This window comes from Epinephelus moara, chromosome 1 (assembly GCF_006386435.1).
Source record: "Epinephelus moara isolate mb chromosome 1, YSFRI_EMoa_1.0, whole genome shotgun sequence".
Taxonomy (NCBI): domain Eukaryota; kingdom Metazoa; phylum Chordata; class Actinopteri; order Perciformes; family Serranidae; genus Epinephelus; species Epinephelus moara.
The window spans coordinates 7,023,699-7,045,118 of record NC_065506.1 but is presented as its reverse complement, the minus strand read 5'-3'; the positions used below and the strand labels follow the sequence as shown (position 1 = coordinate 7,045,118).

General features: G+C 39.6%; 1 protein-coding gene across 2 annotated transcripts; it reads right to left on the bottom strand.

Annotated features, from left to right (window-relative positions):
* Nucleotides 1–6,917: 6,917 nt before the first annotated feature.
* Nucleotides 6,918–19,646, bottom strand: LOC126390458 (tryptophan 5-hydroxylase 1-like). Of its 2 annotated transcripts, none has more exons than XM_050044780.1 (11): nt 19,382–19,646; nt 18,489–18,611; nt 18,152–18,335; nt 17,782–17,882; nt 17,605–17,672; nt 14,364–14,560; nt 13,853–13,988; nt 13,622–13,748; nt 11,554–11,649; nt 10,324–10,457; nt 6,918–9,406 (listed from the first exon to the last, which is right to left on the bottom strand). In XM_050044780.1, the coding sequence occupies exons 1-11, from the start codon at nt 19,475–19,477 to the stop codon at nt 9,232–9,234; spliced, it is 1,437 nt and encodes a 478-aa protein (XP_049900737.1). In that variant the 5' UTR covers nt 19,478–19,646; the 3' UTR covers nt 6,918–9,231. The 2 variants fall into 2 exon arrangements, with proteins under 2 accessions (XP_049900737.1, XP_049900744.1); XM_050044787.1 differs by having other exon boundaries at nt 11,554–11,610.
* Between the last annotated feature and the right edge of the window lie 1,774 nt (nt 19,647–21,420).

Below are 21,420 nucleotides of genomic sequence, written 5' to 3'. Positions count from 1 at the left end.
TGTGCCTGAGTTATTTCTTTCACATGCTCCTGGCTTTATTTTTACATTCTTTTACCAGTTCAACCTGTTTGTAGAGGATGTATCTGTGCCAGAAATGTAACAGATCACATGACATAGTTCTATTGTGTTTCCAGTAGATGGTGGTAATTAACCTCATCCAGAGGGGTTATTTCCCATAAGGCTATACACATGTAACATTCACACTGCTATACTAATGAGGACATTCTCCTGACTTTCATCCATTCCCTGAAGGCCTACCCTAACCTTAATCATAACTGTTACTTGCCATACTCTGACCTTTGAGCTAGTCTTAAAGGTTCTGAAAACCATTAAGCAATGGGCCCCTTCATGAAGACACAATTAAAAAGTTTAGTTTCTTCCTGGTTTGAAGACGGGCAGGGCTCAATGGAAAAAAGATGACGCAACATCTCTGTAAATCTTGTTAAACCCCACCCACACAGTCCTTACAAAGCATAGATTGTTGATCACCTGCACACAGAAAAGACTGGTTTCAAAAGAATGTCCACGTCGGTTACCTGGCAGCTAATAACCGACCTCTGTTGTTTTGTTGTTGTATCTATTTCCTTTGTAAAGTTTATTATTTTTACATTTTCTTAAAGTCTGAGTGACTTTCTGTAATCCATATTCATTGGAATTCTTATGCATTTCTTTTCCTTGCAACACATTTCCTGGAAGTCACAGCCATTGAATAAAATGCACTTCCTGCTATTTTATTTAGTTGCACTTGTACTTCTTGTAGGATTTTTCAAAAAGTTCCATATTATGGACTGAACAAAAAGAAATGTCAACATTTTCACCTCAGCTTAGTCTTAAAGGGAAACACCACCTAAATTTAGAATTCCAATATGTTATTTCCGGGACCTAGGAACATTAAATCAAAATTTGTGAGCATGAGCTACTCTCTCTCAAAGCCAAAAACCAAACAAGTAAGTCTCCGAATGGAAGCCTGATGCCTGATTTTGTGGACCTATATATATATATATATATATATATATATATACACACACACACACACACACACACACACATACACACACACACATATATGTATATATTAGAATTTTGAAACAGAACACACGTGAGAAGTCTTTCAATGTCAATATATTCATAAATGATCACGTTTTTTGAAATTACACCCTTGAATTGTGCATATCAAATCAATAGGTCACTGGTAATGATGTTAAGAGATTTGCTAAGGGCTTTTCCACAAACTAACAGCTGTAAAAGTTGGAAAGGATGTCAAAGACACACCAGAGGGGGTTTCACATCTACATTTTTATAAATCAGCAAATGACATCACAACCTTGAAATTGTTTTATTTAAGGCAATGAGACATGGCATGTGATATGACGTCGATATATTCATAAAAGAGCAAGCTATTGAAATAACAACCTTGAAATGGTTTTATTTTAGGCAATAAGTCACAGGTAATTATGTTAAGAGATTTGCAAAGGGCTTTTACACAAACTACCAGATGTGAAAGTTGTGTGAGGACTTTCAAAGACAGATCACAGGGGATTTGTTGTCAATATTTTCATGAATAAGAAAACATTGAAATTACATATTAAAATTACACATATACTGAAATGGGTCGTATTGCACTTTTACAACAGTCCCTAACTAGACCTATAGTCACAGGAGCATTGGACAGACATTCAGTTTTTTGCGCTCTCATCTGCATCATCATTTTTGATGATCTCAAGTTGACTAAAACTGTGAAATATCTGCCTACATTTCCATCATATCCAGAAACTGGGAGAAATTGAGGCTTCGATATAAAGCTGTTGAAGATAATAGCTGTGAAAAAGGGTAAATATCAAACATTAAACTTCAATCCCACTGAACACATTTTTGAACTTTTGCTTCTTTCCAGTCCTGAATATCCTCATCTTTCTCCTTAATAGGTTTTTGCACATCAGTGTTTTGTTTTGTTGTTGTTTTCCTCAGGACTCCAAACTCTCCACAATTTCTTCCCTGGAGGGTCTATCACAGGTGGAGACATACAAACTACATGGAGGTAGATTGGTGTATATTCATGCTCCTACATACAGTGCGTTATATCCCCACATAATCTCTTATCAGCCAAAACACTGAAACCACTGGCCACTGGTTGAAGTGAATAACATTGATCACCTTGTTAGAGTGCAATGTTCTGCTGGGACACCTTTGATCCCCTCATTCATGTAGATGCTACTTGATGTGCTCCACCCACCCGAACACCGTTGCAGACCAAGTAAACCCCCTCATGACGATGGCATTGTGGATGGCAGTACCATGGTAAATAGGGAGGGGTACCTGTTCTGCACTGGTGTTCATGTGGGTGGAGCATGTCAGGTGGCAACCACATGAATGTCAGAACCCGAGGTTTTCCAACAGAACATTGCATTGTTACAAGATGATCAATGTTATTCACTTCACCTGTCAGTGGTTTTAATGTTTTGGCTGATCAGTGTATAGTATACACTGATCACATACACATATATATTCATATTCATGTATATGTGGTGTGCTTTGCAGTATATGTATCTTTATCATGCAAGATACATGAGCAAACTATGAAAACAAATTAACTCCTGGGACAATAAAGACCATCTATCTATCTCCATTTCCCCACACAAATTTGGCTTACATTACAGTCAGTACTGCCCTGCATGAGGTTAATTACCACCACCTATTGGAGAAACAGTAGAACTACATCATGTGATCTGTGACATTTCTGGCACAGATACAGCCACTGCCAGTGGCATGCACAGACATTTTGGGGGGCAGGTGCTCAGTGAAAAATAAGGGCACCTTGTGCGGCATGTGGAGCCGCTGGCTACCTTATTATAGCAGTGTGAGAAAAACGTGATCTGCAGACAAATTTTAATAGGCTATTTGTCATTGTCAAAGTTTTAATAATAGCCTATTAAGGTAAATACAAGATTACTGCAAGTGTTGTAACATAGAAATAACTTATGGTTGGTACAAAATAATATAATTAGCTAATATAGCTTCACGCCTGATTTAGTACCGCCAAACCACTTTGTGTAGTTAAGATAAATCGTGGACAGCTTTTAAGATATTTCAATAAAATTAGAGGAACAGTTCAACTTTAAAATCTGAGCTTTAAAAGGCCCTAAACAGTTAACATGCCTCTGGTCTTGACTCTGACCTTTCTTCTTCATCAGTGGGTTGAGGAGGTACATCTGCCTCCCCATCCTCCTTGCTGCTAGTAGATGGCTTTATCCAGGAGAGCAGAGAGCTGCTTCCCTGGGCTGCCTGCTGTAGCTCCCTTTCTTTTTCTTTTCTCAGCCTTTCCTTTCTAGGCATTATGCTGCAATTGGTAAATGAAAAGAGACCAACAGTATGAATAAGACTGCTTGGTGACATTACAACAAGGCAGACGGCTACTTTTTCTGCAATTGGGAATTGCCTGTTTGTCATTTAGCAAATAAGTTACTGCAAGTGTTAATTATGTAGCCTAATGTAAACCTACACGATACTAAATATTCAGCCAAAGTATACTGATAGCTTCACATGCTGTACCAATGACAAATTCTACCGACACTGGTTGTGTGGTGGTCATCACATTATATCCATTATTGATTTTGGCTAGGGTCTAGTTTGTTAAGCAGGTGGACAGACGGCTAATTTAGGCTCAGCTGTTTGGCGCTGTATATGAGACAGGCTACTTCACAACAAAGACAAATAAATGCAAGTTATAGCTTGGCAACTGAGGCTTAGGGGACAATTATTATTACACACTTTTAATTGAGAATTGATTGATGATCATGTCAACATGGGCCACATACTGTAAAAAGAAAAAAACTAACTTTCAAAAGGGCACTTGCTTGGTCCAGAGGGCAAATGGCAGGTGCTATAGCATCACCTAGTGTCTATCTGTGCACACCACTGGCCACTGCAAACAGGCTGAACTGGGTCATGGCCATTCTGATACAAATGCTGGTCAGAAAATAACTGGAGGCCTATATGTGTTATTTTTAAACTTGAGTAGGGTTGTGTCCAAGTAGCAATATCCTACCCACAGCTCTCCTCTCCTGATCCACAGCCATCACAGTCAACTTATGCTGCCTCAGTGGCCAACTCGATGGCCCTTCTCCTAGTGGCCCCTGTAATGCCCAGATGTGTTCAGAGATTGTATTTCAGCCAGTGTGTGATTGGTCAATACTAGTCTGACTACAAACAAACTACAGACAGAAACTAGAACACTTCTGATACTAAAATCTTGTCCTGTCATCCATAGATTCTGCATATATATGTAGAATCTGTGTATGGGCAAACACCATACTTGCCATCCATTGCTTTAGAATTCTTCCACTAGCTCAGCGTACTTTGCCCTCTTCCTCTGCCCTGTGAGGCAAATTGTGATTTGTGATATTGGGCTTTATAAATAAAATTGATTGATTGATTGTTGGCCTTCTCAGTACCTTCCTCCTAGGGAACAGTGGGTTCCAAGAAAATGATCTGCTTAGGGGCTTATGAGATCAGAATCATCCCTGCCCTTTGTATTGTTCTGGCAATAGTTTCTGGGAACTACAGTTGTTTCCCCAGGTCCACTCTCAGCTCCCAGTCTTGTGCTGGTGCTATCAGGCCAAAGGAGGAGGTCCTGGCAGCTCTTTTTAGCATCTCCCCAGCAGTGACAAATGTAATGGTCCTCTTTACAGGGCAGAGGTGCTTGCCTGATTCCATTGCAAATAGTGTCAGCCATGGCCCTGAGGACCTGTTCATGGCACCAGCAGTAATGTCCCTCACCCAGGGCTTTAAAACAGCAGCTGAGGATGTGCTCCAGGGTTTCCATCTGCTGGCACAGAGGGCACGTTGGTGACTCGACCTCCCCCCCAGCAAAATAATTTGGATGGGCTTGGTAAAACATTGCTGATGGACTGAGTTAAGATTTGTTTTTTTAGATGGGGCTCAGCTCATGAAACTTTGTGCTTTATTGCTTGCTCTCATCTTGTCGAGGCTTCCTGCTCCAACCATCATTATCCCCTCATCTCTAATCAGTAACATTTACTGTAATATAAAAAACCCACTATCAGTATGTGATTCTTTAAAGGTGCAGTTTGTAATTCTGGAGAAAGATAGTTGAGTCTCATTCCTGGGTTAGTCAAATACCAATGCCCTTGATTGTTGTTTTGGGCTGACTACCAACCCCAAGATTGGTATCTAACGACCTGGACCTTGAATTGCATACTGAACCTTAACTCTCATGTGGAGATAGTTTTCAATTTGCTGAACAACAGCACAATAGGATACCTGAAATTCAGTTGTGGCTTTTGGTTTTGTTGTGCCACCCCAAGATTTTCAGCAGCTCCATCTGGCTGAACAATAACACAAACGATCACACAGCATTTCTGCTACAGAGCTCAATGGTAAAAGAAAAATAATCATATCTTATGGAAAAAGTTTGTTTCTGTCTCACTCCCTCTTGACTTAAGCTGTGTGTGTACTTTTCGTCACTACTGTCTCTCCACTCGTGCACTGAGCTGAAGTGTTTTCATCAACTCTGCCATCACCAACACTGATTCATCATGCAGAATTGGCTGAAAAAAAGCAAACAAGGGCCAGCGAGGGCTAACTGTGTGTAACACACCACAAAGACTAGGACGACAGATGCTCACCAACAGTCAAACATTGACCAACTTGGTGTGTTAGGGCCTTGACATCAGCTACCAAGATTTATGTTTTCCTGACATTAGCATGTAGCTTCATGGTACAAGTTGATGTAAACACTTGCAGCAGCGTGCCTGGAGCAAACCATATAAAGAAATATGTCACAACTGGGGCGTTGGTGGCTTGGTGGTGGAGCGGGCGCCCCGTGTGCAGTTGCCGCGGCGGCCCGGGTTCGACTCCGGCCTGTGGCCCTTTGCTGCGTGTCACTCCCTCTCTCTCTCCCCCTTTCGCACTTGGCTGTCCTGTCCATTGAAGGCTAAAAATGCCCAAAAAAATATCTTAAAAAAAGAAATATGTCACAACTGAAGTCAGCTTGTCTTGAAAGTAGTAAAAAACAAACAACAAAAAAAACCACTGGAAACAGAGTATTCAGAACGGCCTGAAGCCGGAGGTTTGGGCTCACAGGAATTACTTTTATATGTTTTCCTGATTATTCGAAACTTTGGCCACATTTAATATGAACATCCAACATTGTAACATTATATATGTGAAAGAAAATATGGATAAGCATAATACATCTCCCTAAAGGTGCCAGAGGAGCAGACTGTAATGTCTAGCCAGATCTTTCTCGGTGCTCCAAAGAATATAAATGTCCCAGCTTACAGTATGTTTCTCTCTCATCTGCCAGCCCCTTCAACCCCTTTTGCGGTTTCACTTTTGATTTCACAACAATGGCTTACACTTTATTATACACACACAAAGCCTACACATGAACACTACTGCTGTCACTGACTAAAATACCTCATATCAGAATTTACCTCTCAGTTGATCTTTATATTGAATAATTTTTGCTGGCATTTTGCGTTTGTTACTTATTTTGTAGTGTAACAAACGCCACATTGTGACACCTCACATGTGATTTTCTGGTAATATCCCGATAATTCATCCATTCCTCAATTTCTCTAGGTGAAATAATCTAAGTAATACAGTCTGGGACACAAAATGCCTTGTAGTGTGAGATAACTGCACAGTGAGTCAGAGATTTTTAAAGACTTGTAATCTGCTCTTGCTCTCAGACCCTGCGACTGCAAGGTCATCAGTTTTAACCCAGTTAAACAACATTGGTCTGTTTCTCTCCACTTGAGCTTTAAAAGTTGTTTCATGAATGTATGTCAAAACAATATGATTGGACACCACGTGTAGCTGTATTTTTATTGGATTGGTATTCACCATTTAAAGCCTGTTCCATATCCATTTAACAAAGGTATTGTAATCCATTGGTGTCAATATAACCTCATAGTGCTCTATCAACAGAGGAAGGGAACAAACAAATAAGAAGCAGTCACCAGAAAATACCAGGATCCATCTTTACAGTGTGAGCTGGTAGCATTTACGCTGTGAAAACAAGGTTAGAATTTTGATGTGATTTTTTTATTTAACCTTGTCAGATCCTGCATCCATTTATAGGATTTTTATAGCATGTCTAGATCTATAATTACTGTCCTCTGACTCCAACTAAATGCACAAACTTATTTGATGGGATTTCTACAACAGTGCTCCACATCATCTAAAGTGGACTGCAGAAGAGCCACACCCTCTTTTTTAACAATCGTTGCCGACCATGAGGCAAGGTAGAAGCACAAGTTTCAGTCTAAAAATCATATTATTAAAGTACAGAATTTGCATTTAACTGTGTTTAAAGTAAACATGAAATGTTATATTACTGAAACATGTCAAAATATCATATGAAAGATTAACAGGATTTCTCAGGATTTCTTTCAAAGATATTCATCCACTGGAATGGACGAGGGATCTGAATATTACCAGAAAATGAACAGAAGAAATACTGTTTATATAGAGAAATACTGTTCTGATTTGATTTTCTAATGATATAATCAGCTTATAATGCATTTTATTGATTATGTCCACAGAATATTAATCTCAGGGGGTTTTCAACATACTGTTTTCTGGAGGTACTTCAGAAATTAAGGATATTTTGAGTTGATATGACAAATACAATGCAACATATATATATATGCAGTGTGTTTTAAAGTATCATTTTATTCATTGAGTTAACCATTCATGAAAAATAAAAAATTATTTTGTTTTTTGTTGAAAAAAGGTCTGTTTAGACCATTTAATGTCCTGTTATTGTCTGTTTCCTGTTGGGTGTTTTCTGTGTTGATTCTTTCTCCATTAGAATAGATGCGAAAAAACCCACATAATTAAGTATCGTAATCAAACATTTTTTTGCATTCACAGAAGCAGAAATCCACCATCATTTCATTTTTTTGTGTGTGTGTTTGAAACATAATTGGGTTCTGAATGGGTTTTAAAAAAGTTTTTTTTTTTTTTACTCTATTACACTATTACACATTAATTTAAAATCTACCACATAAACTAACATAGATTACATTATTTTCCCATTATTACAAGACATTATTACTCCACATTTCTTACATTGTAATGGTCATATATATGACAAGAGAAATGAATCACATGATTATGCACTCTCACATTTCTAAGCTTTTACTGCAGCCCAACATAAACTAGTCTCTGGCCATGTGTCAGACAAAAAAAGTCAGTAAGATCCTGAAGCATGACACAGACATAGCGGTCACTGCCACGACATATAGACTACAACAATGCTGCCAAGTTCATATTGTTGTGATGAACACCTTTAATGCCAGCAGCAGCGGCTGGGATCATCGCAGCTCTAAATCTGCTTTTGGTTAGACAAGGCAAGTTTACTTATACAGCACATTTCATACCCAGAGGCAATTCAGAGTGCTTTACATAAAAGTGGATAAAAGAACAGAGTATAGAAAATAAAAAAAACATTAAGCAGTATAAAATGCATGAGTGCAATTATTAGCAGCGACTAAAAGCAAAACAAAAAAGTCTATGGCCTGTTTTTAAAAGTATCCAGAGCTGGGGCACAGCTAAGATCATCCGCAAGTTTATTTCAGCTATGTGCAGCATTATAAGTGAATGAATCTTTGTTTTGTTTTAATTCAAGGAACACTTAGCAGACTGGTTCCTGATGACCTTAGGTGTCTAGAGAGTTCATAGTGTAGAAACAAATAGGCCCTACACCATGAAGTGATTTATAGACAAGTAACAATGTTTTGAAGTCAATTCTTTGAGACAAAAACTCTGATACAGTGAAAGAAAATTGTCGACCACAATAACATCAGGAGGGCGCACTGAGAAACCTGTTAGTTTACAAGCACAACACGTCATCAGGTAAAGACACACCTTCAAGTGGGTAGCCCTGTTGTATAGAGATGCGAATCCCTGCCCTGGTTGGCCAAAGTGCCATGTCAAACCACGTCAAGCCAGGCCAGCAAGTGGGAAAGGCATATACAGTAAGAACTGTATGATTAAGTGTATCTATTCACTAAAGCTTAGCCTTACCACCATCTTGGATTCAAGTCAGTATCCTAGTTTGCTTGAAACCTATTCTCACCAATCCAACCCGATCCCCATCCAACCTCACACATTCACAGCCATTTATACTCAGGCCATCCAACCCACTGATCCCCTGCCAAACCTTATCAACTCAAGCTAACCTCCTCTCATAACAACCACCTCTCAGACTCTCAGGTGTTTGTTGAGTCGATTCAGGGCATCTTCTACAATGTCCAGCTCATGCCGGATGTCTTTCACCATGCTGTTGATGCTGCTGGTGTCCTTCAGGACATCCACACTCTGGGTGTAGGGGTCGTAGTGGACTGTGAATGGACGCCAAATGGTCTTAGCAAACTCCCTGCAGACACAGCAAAGTCAATTGTACCGATAGCCCAGTTCAACCTTTCACATCACTCTAACATTGTAGCTATTGAATTATTCAACCGAAGTTTAAATTGTAGAAATTTAAAAAAAAAACTCAAATGAAAAAAGGGAAATACAATTCCAGGATCCATAACTAAGTGTAAATTCCCAAAAAAGGAAGCCCTTTGAAATTCTTAAAAGTTTAATTTAATCAAATATATTAACCTAAGCAACCACACTGTGAAAAATTGGAAAAACCATGATGACAGCCAAGCTAAGGTCCAGATGTGTGGCTATGCTAACTGCTAAAACGTATTTTGACAACTTTTGCTGTGATACAGTAGATGCTGTTAGTGAAGAAATAATCTGACCTAGAGCTTATTTGCCTTTCTTTTGAAAAAGTGACATGAGAAGATTGATACCACTCTCATGCCTGTGTGCTAAGTATGAAGCTAAAGCCAGGAGGTTATTAGCCTAGCTTAGCATAAAGAGTGAAACCAGGGGGAAACAGCTAGCCTGGCCTGCCCTGCCCAAACTTCAGATTGTAATTGCATAATTGTACAAACACTTCTAAAGCTTACTTATTTACCAGTTAAAAACATTCATGTAAAAAAGTGTTGCAACAGTTTTTTGGCGACCAACAGCTGGGTGCAGTGATGTCCTGAAGTTTTGGAGGGAGCAGACAAACTGTTTCTACTTGCTTCTAGGCTTTATGCTTAGATAAGATGATCACCACCCGCTTCTAGCAAAATATTTTATGGATCGACACATCTTATTCAATTCTACAAAGGAAAGTAAATGATGAAACTCTGGTCACATGATACAGTGCTGGGCTATGTCAGCTGATTAGAGAATGGATTATAGCTAAATTATTAAGGAAGACCTGCATTTACAGAGCAGAATTCTACTGACCTCATTTTGTTCTTGGCTTCCTCAAAACTGTCGGAGACAAAGTAAACATCTTGGAACGTAGTTATTAAGCACTCCTGATTACAGGTCACCACGGGGTCAAATGGAAGGATGTGGGCCTTGCCAGACAAAGCATGCTAACAGAAGAAGGAGACATGTTGTTAAGAGAATGCTTTTTTTAACCTGGTCGGTCCAGCTCATCACGTTCTCACTCCCAACTCATCAAATATGAGGCTGCTTGGTCGGTAGTCCTACCCTTCAAATCACTCCATCGGTACCCCTCTAGCATCAGTTTTGGGTGTATCAGTTCTTGGGTTAATTCTGCTTGTTACAAGCACAGTGTCTTTTAAAATAAACTTTCCTATTTACAGGAAATGTAGGTTTCTGCACCAAAGCTTCTTAAGGTAACAAGCTATTTGGTTAGAATTTTTTTAAAAAAAGACCATGGTTTTGTTTTTAAAAAAGTATGTTTGTTACCTAACTTATGTGGGTAAGTTTATGTCATGTGACATATGTGATATGATCACTTTTGTCATGTGACGTTGATTGAGATATATTGGTAATAAAACTCAAAGTTGACTTTTGGTTTCACACAGGACACAGTTTGTGTCAGTGGTCAGTGGTCTCTTGGGTAAAAGTCCTGTGATTGTTTGACCCATCCAGCACTCTTCCACCCCACAGTGTGCAGACTTTCTTGCTCTTTATACTATGTCAGTTGCTCTGAGCGTCAAATGTTGCTGAAGATGGGTTTACACTGGAGTTAGTTCAAAGCTTAGTTTGTCTCAGACACTAAAGGGTGTCTTGTGGGTCGGTATTGGACTCTGGGGGCCACTGACCAAGCTGTCATATTTGATGCCCTGGGATGAGAAAGAGTTGGAATGCTCTAATTGTTACACTTACACACAGAATAGAAGAAAATGTAGAGTTGTCTATCCAGTAAAAAATCTGTTAAACGATAAAGAGTTTTAAAAGCTATCTATGGATTTCCTCTTAAAACCTATTGCTGTTGATGAGCTGAGGTTATGACCCAAAATCTCAAGTCCTTCATAAATGGCCACATTTTCACCATCTTTGTTGTAATCTTTATTGTTTTTAAGCATATAAAAAGTGTGGTGTAAGAAAACCCGAAAAGGATCCATAAGCAGTTACTCATATAGTACAAACAATGGGGTTTACACTGGAGTGAAAGTTGAAAGTGTGTTGTATAAAGCTAGACAGCAGGTCATGTGTTACCTTGAGTTCACTGATGGAGGAGAGGAGTCCAGCTCCATAGGCCCTCAGCCTGCCATCCTGCTTACACAGACCAAACTCCACTGTGAAGAAATAACACTAGAACAAAACAGGTTGTAACTCTGACACCATCCTATTGACACACAGCATGAGAATGTACATAACAGATGTAATTTTAAATAAACTTTAAATTCTATTCACTATTCTTTTGTTCTATTGTTTTAAGGCAGGCTTATGGATTCCACCTGCTATGCTGTCACAAATAATCATAAATGCAAAGCACTTTCCATTGCTAATGCTGTCAAGACCTTAAGGTCTGGTCACATCAACATTTAAAATTCAATGGATTGAAGTTATCAGTAGATTTAGTTGTGGTGTCAAAGTAAACAATCCAAGTGGCAGAATAAATGTTGGCATTGTATGTTTCTGCAAACCACGGATACATTCAATTTGTACGTTTCATATGTATATGTCAAAAGTTCACATTTCTTTATGTTTCAGTTTTTAATATGTGATATATATAATTTGTGATAATGCAATGGTTAACGTATTGTTAGGTTCAGGCACAAAGTCAACTTGATTAGGAAAACATGTTTTGGCTTAAAATACAGAGTTCTGTCACTACACACATGGCTGGAAATGTCACTGGTGTCAAACAGTGGTCTGCTGCTTGACAGCCTGCTCGGCAACCGTCTCGCCCCTTAGGTCTCAAGCCATCCACAGTACCCTCCTCCTCCTACTGAGACGGTCAGCCAATATACATGTTATCTGAACTACATCTCTTTAGGAATGTTGATATGGTTTACAGAAACATACAAAGCCAACATTTTATTCTGGTGACTGGGCTGAAGTGAATCCACACAAATGAACTTCTACTCTGGTGAACTTTGACATGCAATCTGTGTTGTCGATCAAAAGTGAGCTGTTAACCAATATGACACTCAGTGTTGCATCTTATAATAGATGTGCTGAATTTGCCAAATTGTAAACACGACAGCTGGTTTCAATAAAATGGGTGCTCTTTAGCAGCCAAACGATGCTGAGCCCAGTTCAAACCAAAGATTCGAGGCAAGACAAGTTGAAACAGGCAGCTACTTGCAATATGCCGTTCTGCAATGTTCCAAAAATCTGCCGGTTCACACCAATGCAACTAGATGACACAGTGTATCATCTTTGAGCAACAACTCTCTACTTCAGTTCTGATTTGCAGCTTTTGAGACTCATTTCATGGCTGAATATACAGTAATTTGTAGCTTCTTAAAATATGACTGAGGATAGTGATAGTGAGATACTGGCCACATCTGCATTTGAAATAGTGATGAAACAGTAAAAACATAAAATAAGCGTCAGATGATGCTGCTTATTGATGATGATCAGATAAGCACATACAGCGAGCAGCAGCAGCGACCCACTTTTCAATACCAGCACACCGTCAGGACCGAAACAGAGGGCTCGGTGGGGACAGAGCACCTGCTACAGCAAGCGAACACGACGTCTGCGGTCATTTTGACTTGACCAGCAGACGTATCTACAAGCTGATAGGCTGTTGAAACAGGTGACACCATCAGCTGGCTTGGGTTGAGCTCAGACCGGCCAGTTCACACCGCACAACTTTTCTCTGCATCATTCTAAAACAGTTTCATCTTGTCGCCAATCTTTGGTCTGAACTGCACTTTATGCTGTTTTAATCGTGTGTCAGTGACAAAAAAAAGATATCTGTCTCTTTAGTTTTAAGCTTAGTACACACTTTCATTTGTATTCGAAAAATGTATGTTTTTCTATACATTTTGCCTTTTGTCCACTTGCAAACTGCGTTTGAGGTCACAGAAAACTGACTTTTTGTAAAATTTCATCCAGGGTGAAGATTTCAGAAACTCCACTATCAGTGTTGACATGTAGATGGGGGAAACAGAGTTTTGGGCTTGTGAGTCCACAGTGAGTGTCATTATGGGATAGCATTTTGTGCAATGGTGAACGTGACCAAAATAGTGACAAATATTTTTTCTGGAAACTGGAAGAGATTATAAGTAAGAATGAGCCATAGTGTGTGTGTGTGTGTGTATCTTCTCACTGTGGCCAGTTTCTGTACAGCATCATCTGACGCTCCCAGTGATGCTAAACCAATTTCTTGAGAGAACTGGGCAAAGCTGGGCTCAGCCAGCAGAGGAACATGACCCAGCAGTTCATGGCATGTGTCTCTGCATCAAACACAAATTGAGAGGGTAAGTGCAGATATTGCTTCACTGAAAAATTCATGATTAAAAAATATCAATGTCTTGTGTGTTTGTACGTATATACTCACGGTTCAGGTGTATACAAAGGCTCGGAGCTGTGGCGGACATACTGAGTGCAGTGGAATACTCTGAAGGCCAGGCCTGCCAGAAAATCTCTGGGGGAGAGGTACCCTGCTACTGGCCGAATGATGAAGCCTGAACGTTCTTTATTCACACACACATACATGGAATAGAGCCCATTTGGGTATTAAAAAAAAGAAAACAAACTATGGGTCCACAAAATCAGGCTCCCATGCATTGTCTATGGAGCAGCTCCAGACTTTATACTCGCTGACATCAAAAGTTTGAGACTTACTTCTCTGGTTTCAGTCTTTAAGACAGAGTAGTTTATGTTCACACATATTGACTGAACTTTGCTTGGCCATGGAAATAATATAAAAAAACACAACATAAAAAATATCATTGTATCGGATTTCTTAATTTAGGTGGTGTTACTTTTTGCGCACTCATCCATGGCAATTGCTAAATGTATTGTATTGTTTGTTGAGACACAAAAGTTGATTAGGTTTGAACAGTTACCCTTGAGGAAGTGTGAAACGTCCTCCAGCTGTGGAATGTTGTCTTCACTGTAGTTACAGTATTTGGTCAGCAGAGGGAGGTTCTTCAGATACTCCTTGCAGGCATGGCTGGGGTACAACTTGTTGAGCTCCCTGAACACCACTCCCCAGGTACGCACCTCCTCTGGTGTGAAGTCTATACGAACAATAGGATCACCACTGAGACACAGAAGAAGTTAGTGAGCTTATTGATGTTGATATAAAATATGACTTTGAGAGATCAAATAAAAACATGGGTAAAACATTGTAGCAATGTCGTAAATTAATACTGTGTCTTTGGGCCCTATCTTACACCCAAACTAAAGCAGAGCACAGCACAGTGCATCTGTCATTGCTAGTTTCAGACAGATGCAGTTGTCGTTTTCAGAGCAAGCACCAACATTGTGTAAATAGTGAATGCAGTTGCGCCCATCCATATGCCCATGGACATGTAGGTTTTCAAGTGAGGTGTGGTGAGGTGCATCATTGGTGTTTAGCTATTTTGAGGCAGCAGAAAGCAATTGCATCACTGACCAGGAAAAACCTGGCTTACCGTCAGGGCGCATTATTCCGACAGTAAAACTCTTACATAGGCGGGTTCACAACGACTTACACTCTGCTTGTCACACACATAGGGACGCATGGATGGGTTGCAGGTGGGCGAAATGATACACCATTAATGAGGAAAATTTCGATGACATTCTGTAAAATGTGAACATGAAGCTGCTGTCCGACTCCCCATTCAGAGAAACACTGTGTGCATTTACACACAAGGAGCAGCATACTTTCCTTGATTATTACAGAAGCTAAAAGTTTAGTTCTTTTCTCCTGAACAAAACTAATCCTCTGGTCTTTGTTATGCCTTCAGATTGTTGACTTTGGTCTGGTCATTCCAGAATTTCATGGTAATCATGCATGGGTATTTGGCTTTTCTCTGCTTGACACTAATTCTGTAGCACCGTTCCAAATCTGCTGAAATGATTGTCACTCCTAATTCCTCCAAAAATGAAGCTGACCAGGTAGTGCATTAAATTGTCACCCTCCTCTTCTGGTAAACTGAGGATTCATATGTTACTTCTTCCCATTCTATTTTCTTGAGAATCAACAAAGTTTTCAAGATTTTCAACAGATTTCAGTTTACGTTCACCTGATACCAGCATTTTCAGTATTTTCTCAATGTTTTGCTGAATATCATACAACTGCTCATTGGTGTCCTTTGTGTCTCCATGTTCTTTGTTCTCTCTGCTGGCTGCGGCAGCCTTTGGAGGCATAATTGATTTGACTATTTGCACTTAACCGCCGCATCGGATCTCTCAAATCTTTTACAGTTGTAAAATTGGACTTGACTCAAGTTTATCTTCGCTCTTACATGAAGCTTCATTCTTTGGTTCTTTATTTTATGCTGTCTAGGCGCAGCTTTTCCTGGAGCTACTCATGCCCCATGCGTTCAGTGCCGTGCATGCGCCTCAGTATATTTCTACCATTTCATCACTCCCAAGTGTGAAAATTGTCATAGATATTATTTCCGATCATAGATTACAGTAATATATAAAAAAGCAATTCCAAAAATTCTGCCCACTCCACTGAGACTGATTCATCTGGCATCATGACATGAAACACCCATTTCTCAGTTAAAAAAGCAATCAATCCAGTGAGCAAAGCAGGAGGATGGGCGATTAGCCAGTCAGGACCACTGGCAGGACTAACACCATTGTCAATCTGTTGTCAAGTGTTGTCAAGCTGTGCCGACATCCTTGTATTGTTTATTGTTTTACTTCACTCAGCTTCACTCTCAAAACCCAGCAAAACCAGTTTGTTGGCATGGCTACACATCAGTGTGTAGGGAGTTTTGTAGGGGAACCAGAGTGGAGGCAATGTAGGACTGCAAATGGAAAAGGAGTGTAATAAGTTGATAATTCTTCCTGATATCAGGCAAGCAACAGAGATGTTTTTCCAATGTATCTCTGTCCAGAGTAGTAGCATCTATCTACTCTTAATCACATATTTAATCTGTCTGATTCTCTGCTATCATCATCCTCTGTCTCTGCATCTTCTTCATCGCAATAAACTGTGACAAATGTGTGTGGCACAACTTTTTCACAAACTTTTTGATCCAAACACAGAAGATACTGATTCAAAATGACAAGAATAAACTATATAACATTACTTGAAGTTTAACTGGCTGAATGCAAATCTGGAAAATGACGTCACATGATGAGCTAGAGCTAAGATGTATCACTCTGTTAGAGTTGTTGGAACTGCAATAACACTTAGTCCACTTCAGCCACAGCTTCGGGCTCTGGTCCCCGTAGCAGGCTAAGGCTACGTACCTTCTCCTTAAGTACTGATTCAATGTTGGATGGGAGCCAATTCCCACCTTCCAGAAATGTCAGACAGTGTTAGACCTGGTTGATGAAATGTGCACTGGCACTCTCATCCAAAAATGGACAATGAATAGCATTTCAGTAACACCGTGTTTACTGGAACCAGAGAGGCCACTGAGTCTATACGACTTATCAACTTGTGCCACACACATTTATTACATAATATATAAATATATTTAAAAATTTTAAATAAAAGTTTTCATGATTTGCTTTTTGTTTTTAAATGCATTTATGTCAAAGTTAAAAAGTTAGTTAAAAAAATTAATATTCCATTTTGCTTATCATACGCAGACACTCTCAAGTCTGTTTCTTTGTTGTGTGTGATTCATAAAGAAATTGGGGGACAAGCCTCTAACTGAAAAGCACCATCAGGCTTTCAAATACATTCAAAAATCACAAAAAACACTACTCATTATCCTGACTTTAGGACTCATTTGCTTATTTACCCAAATCTTTAATCTTTATGCTTTATCATCCTTTTTTTCTCAACCATTCATTGTTTATAGGTTACATTTCTCTGTACTACTGAAATACTTTTAATTGTTCTGCAACTTGCTCATTTATTATACTTATTGTCAGTTTTGTGCAGATGATGCACATAATAGAGATGTAGTAGACATGGTTTGGGGTTCTGGGAGAGCCCTGTTTGCTTTAGTGTGTTTTTGATATTTTACCTTTTTTTGCCTTTATTTACTGCTATTGTCCATGATCCCATCCAAGATGAGATGGCGCATCTCAGGGAGTTCATTGTTAATTTTTTTAATATAACTTCAATCAATTTTATACATCAAAGCAAAATGAAACAATTCACATCACAGTCAAAGAAACATTTGAACTTACAGCTTGTAGCTCATAGCCAAATCAGCAAAATACTTTCTTCTTTTACGATATGTGTTGTCTTTAAATCCCTGCAAAAAAGAAATAAAAGAAGCACAATCACAGTTTACTGTTGTACAATTCCCTTATAAAAGTAAATTAAGTATCAGACTCTATGACAGCTTTGTCCATCCTACATACCGGATGATCTGCATCTAATTCAGAGCCATACATCAAAACCCTGTTTGCACACAGATCCAAATCAGAGATCTTCTTAGGGAACCAGGGCACACCAGCAATATCTGAAATACAATTTAGGTTCAGTTCAGATAGAAATCTGCCTGTATCTCATGACTGAATTTAGTCACGCAGTTTCTGCCTTTGTGTGTAATCATGATTTAACTGTTACAAAATAGCCCTGTGGATTAGACTTGAACCGTGTACACTATTGATGTTGGTGTTTGCTTGCAGGTCTTACATTGTTTATTGCTTTATATGTTTTGAAGCATGAATAGATGTATTCTCTTATTATAAATCAGTGTACTGTAGTCAAAAGTAAACTATGACCTACCATCATCAGACAGAGTGGAGTTTTCAAATGGAGTAATCTCAATAATATCAGCATGCTTCCTTAGCAGCTGAGTCAGCTCCTTGAGCTGTTCATGGTCACTGTCACAATCCACAAAGATCTCAAAGTCTGAATTCCTTCGTTTGGACTTGCGGGACTCAATATGAACAAGGTTGACATGTTTTTCCTGCACATAACATATAAGATAAACAAAACATGTGGGAAAGCTTCCAAACATGATCAAAGTCCTCCAGAGAAGATCACTTCAACAAAACAGATTCAGCCATTTCAGGTTAAAGATGACAGAGCATGCTTTCAAAAGATTTTAAATAACACCCACCTGGAAAAGCCTAAGTGCCTTGACTAGACCACCAACTTCATTTCTCAGTGAGAATATGATAGTTACAGTGCCTTTCTCAGAGCTGGTGGACCTTCCAGCGGAGATGCTCCTGTTGTCCTGGGTCTCAACAAATTAAATAGATGTAACCTTTAAAAAATATGCATACTGTATGCACCAGTGATTTTACTGCAGCCTAAAATAAAAACACATATGCTTCAAGGCTCACTGACCTACAGATCCACTAAGCAGCAAGACTATAACTGTGTGCTAGCTTAGAGTATTTAATGCACTGAGACTTCATGGGACAGTTCGCCCCAAAATCAAAAATATATATTTGAACTCTAACCTGTAGTGCTATTTATATTGTTTTGGTGTGAATTGCAGAGGGCTGGAGATACTGTTCATAGAGATATCTGTCTTTTTTCAATGTAATTAAACTATGGCACTCGGCTTGTGGTGCTCAAAGCGCCAAAAAACAAAAAAAAAAAACAAGCTCAGCAGAAGAGGACATCATTAACAATTAGACCCTATGCTGTCAAGAGCCTGTTGTCCATGAGTAGATGCATGCTTCCTTCTATGCTGTGATACAGTTAGTGGGTGTAGTCCGCTAGAAAGAAAATAGTCCCTACATGATCTTGCTCACAACAAGATCTGTTGATTATTGTTAGTAACGATGATTTCTGGAAAGAGACATTGCTGTTGAGGCTCAGGAATAATTTGACAGTTGTGGTGGGCCCCACAGAGCCATATCAGCTCTGATGGTCAAACAACTAGACAATTAAGAGGTTACCTCAAAGTAACACCGACTTAAAACCCCTACTAAAAGCTTATTCTTCTTACTGTTGGAGCTTTTCAAATAAGCACAGAACACAAGCATCATTAGTGCTACTTACTTCTTTGTTGAGCTGCTTCTCCTCATAAGCATGATTTACAGAGTCAAAAGACCTTCCTCTGCGTGGCCCCTGTTCTTCAGACCTCTTGGCATACATGCCTGACTCCAGATCAGTGGTAGAAATGTTACTATTTCTCGGTAAAGTTGTTTGTTCTACACAAGCTACAGCTAAGCTCCAAACTAGATGACAGTTAGTTCTCTGACAGGAAGACAGCCTCTTTCAGCAGCAGAAGACTTTGAGATCAGCTCCAGTGTATGTCTCCAGCTGTACTGTCACACAGAGCTGCTGTGGTGTTTATGAAGCTGCAGTGGAGGGGAGGGTGCGTGGAGAGAGGGGGCAGCCATTTCTTTCAGCAGGAGGAAGGTCACTACCTTAGGTCACGATTAACATCAGAACTGACATATCACATGGCCTGACATACACACCACAGAAAAACACAACAATGACTGCTTCATAAGTGGCCATGAAGTGTTTATTTCCAACCAGTTGTAAGGGTGTGTGTGTGTGTGTGTGTGTGTGTGTGAGAAAGAGAGAGAGAGAGAGAGAGAGAGATCATGGCAAAATGAGATCCCAGAGACACCTGTTTTGGCAGAAACCACCACAAAAGTAGTTGTTAGTATTTTGCCAGGTGTTTATATGTGTGTGGACATGTTTGGTCATCACGATAGCATCACAACCGTGTAAGATGCATAAAATTTTAAGATGGGTTCTCACCTGCATTTTGTTCAGTTTTAACTGTGCCCATACCCATGAAATTAAATAAATGGCGTACCATGGGTACCACACTTGGTGTAGGACTCTGCTTTGACTAGATGCATGCCTCCTGCTGCAATGTGATACAGTTGGTGGGTGTAGTTCAGTAGAAAGAAAGCAGTTCCTGCATGAAACTGCTCTCAACAAGGTCTGAGAATTATCTTAAGTAACCGGGTCAGCTTTAGAAGCTCGGTGACACAGTGACTACTTGCAGGGCTAGTTGGTGAACTCCTAGCTGGTGAGCTAACACGCTAACTTGCTAGGAACATTCTCTATGAACCAGGCTGGAGGCTGAGTGTCCAAACCTTTTTTGCGTGTTATCAATTATAACTGCACAGTCATTTTTTACTGTCACATATGTGTAGAGTTATGTCAAGTTGCAGGCAACATCAAGGACTGTTATACATGGTGAGTCGATATTCTGTTGTATTGGTAATGCTGGCCAATTCCTTGTACAAACTGTGCATTTTGTTTCTATGCTCATCTATCCATACTGATGGAAAGGCCAACTCTGTGATTGCTTCACTTAATCAGTTTCTTTATAGTTACTGTTACCAAGGTAGCTGTCACTGATGTATAACAGCTTTAGTGGGTGACTCATAAATGTACTTAAGACTGCATGGTGTGTTAATGATGTTGCTGTTACGAGCACCCAACATGTTTATAAGCTCTTGCCATTAGTATCCACATTAGGGGTGAAATTAATGAGGTTTCCCCTCTTGGAAAACGGGTGAATCAGACCTTCTTTTAGGTTTTCTGGCTGCATTTATCTACGTTCTTCACGTCAGACATGCCTATAAACTGCAACGTTTTATGTTTGTGCATCTTGGTTTGTCGTTGTGTATGTGTAGATGACTACTGGATTTTTCATTTTAATCAAATAGGATGTTGATTCCCAACATTTAGAGAGAGTTAAGCCATGTGCATGCTCAGAAATATTCCTAGCAGTATCAGGACTCCACTTGGGAAAATGACTAAGACTGAGGATGTGGTTCAGTAATTTGCTCTCACACGATGAATGTGGGTTTCTGACGCTGGTGGTGAGGAAGCACAGAAATGACGTATGTTTTGTGTCACTGGCAGAGGGGGGTAGGCCACACAGATTTACCTGCATGTAAGTATAGTTCTATTTCCAATCAATGAAAAGAAATCTTAAGGCCAGGGCGCCCCTTTCACTCCAGGTCCCTGAGCACGTGCTCACTTTGCCCATGCAGTTATCCATCTGAGTAATTGTAATTATAACGAGACAGGAAGTCTCCATCTGGTTCTTTAATTTTGTCTGAAAC

Excerpts from the sequence above, each read along its gene's own strand:
- LOC126390458 (XM_050044780.1), bottom strand. The coding sequence starts at position 19,477 with ATGTATGCCAAGAGGTCTGAAGAACAGGGGCCACGCAGAGGAAGGTCT. Across the intron at positions 18,612-19,381 it reads AGAAGCAGCTCAACAAAGAA|ACCCAGGACAACAGGAGCAT; the intron begins GTAAGTAGCACT and ends TAATTTGTTGAG. Across the intron at positions 9,407-10,323 it reads GAAGCCAAGAACAAAATGAG|GGAGTTTGCTAAGACCATTT; the intron begins GTCAGTAGAATT and ends CTGTGTCTGCAG.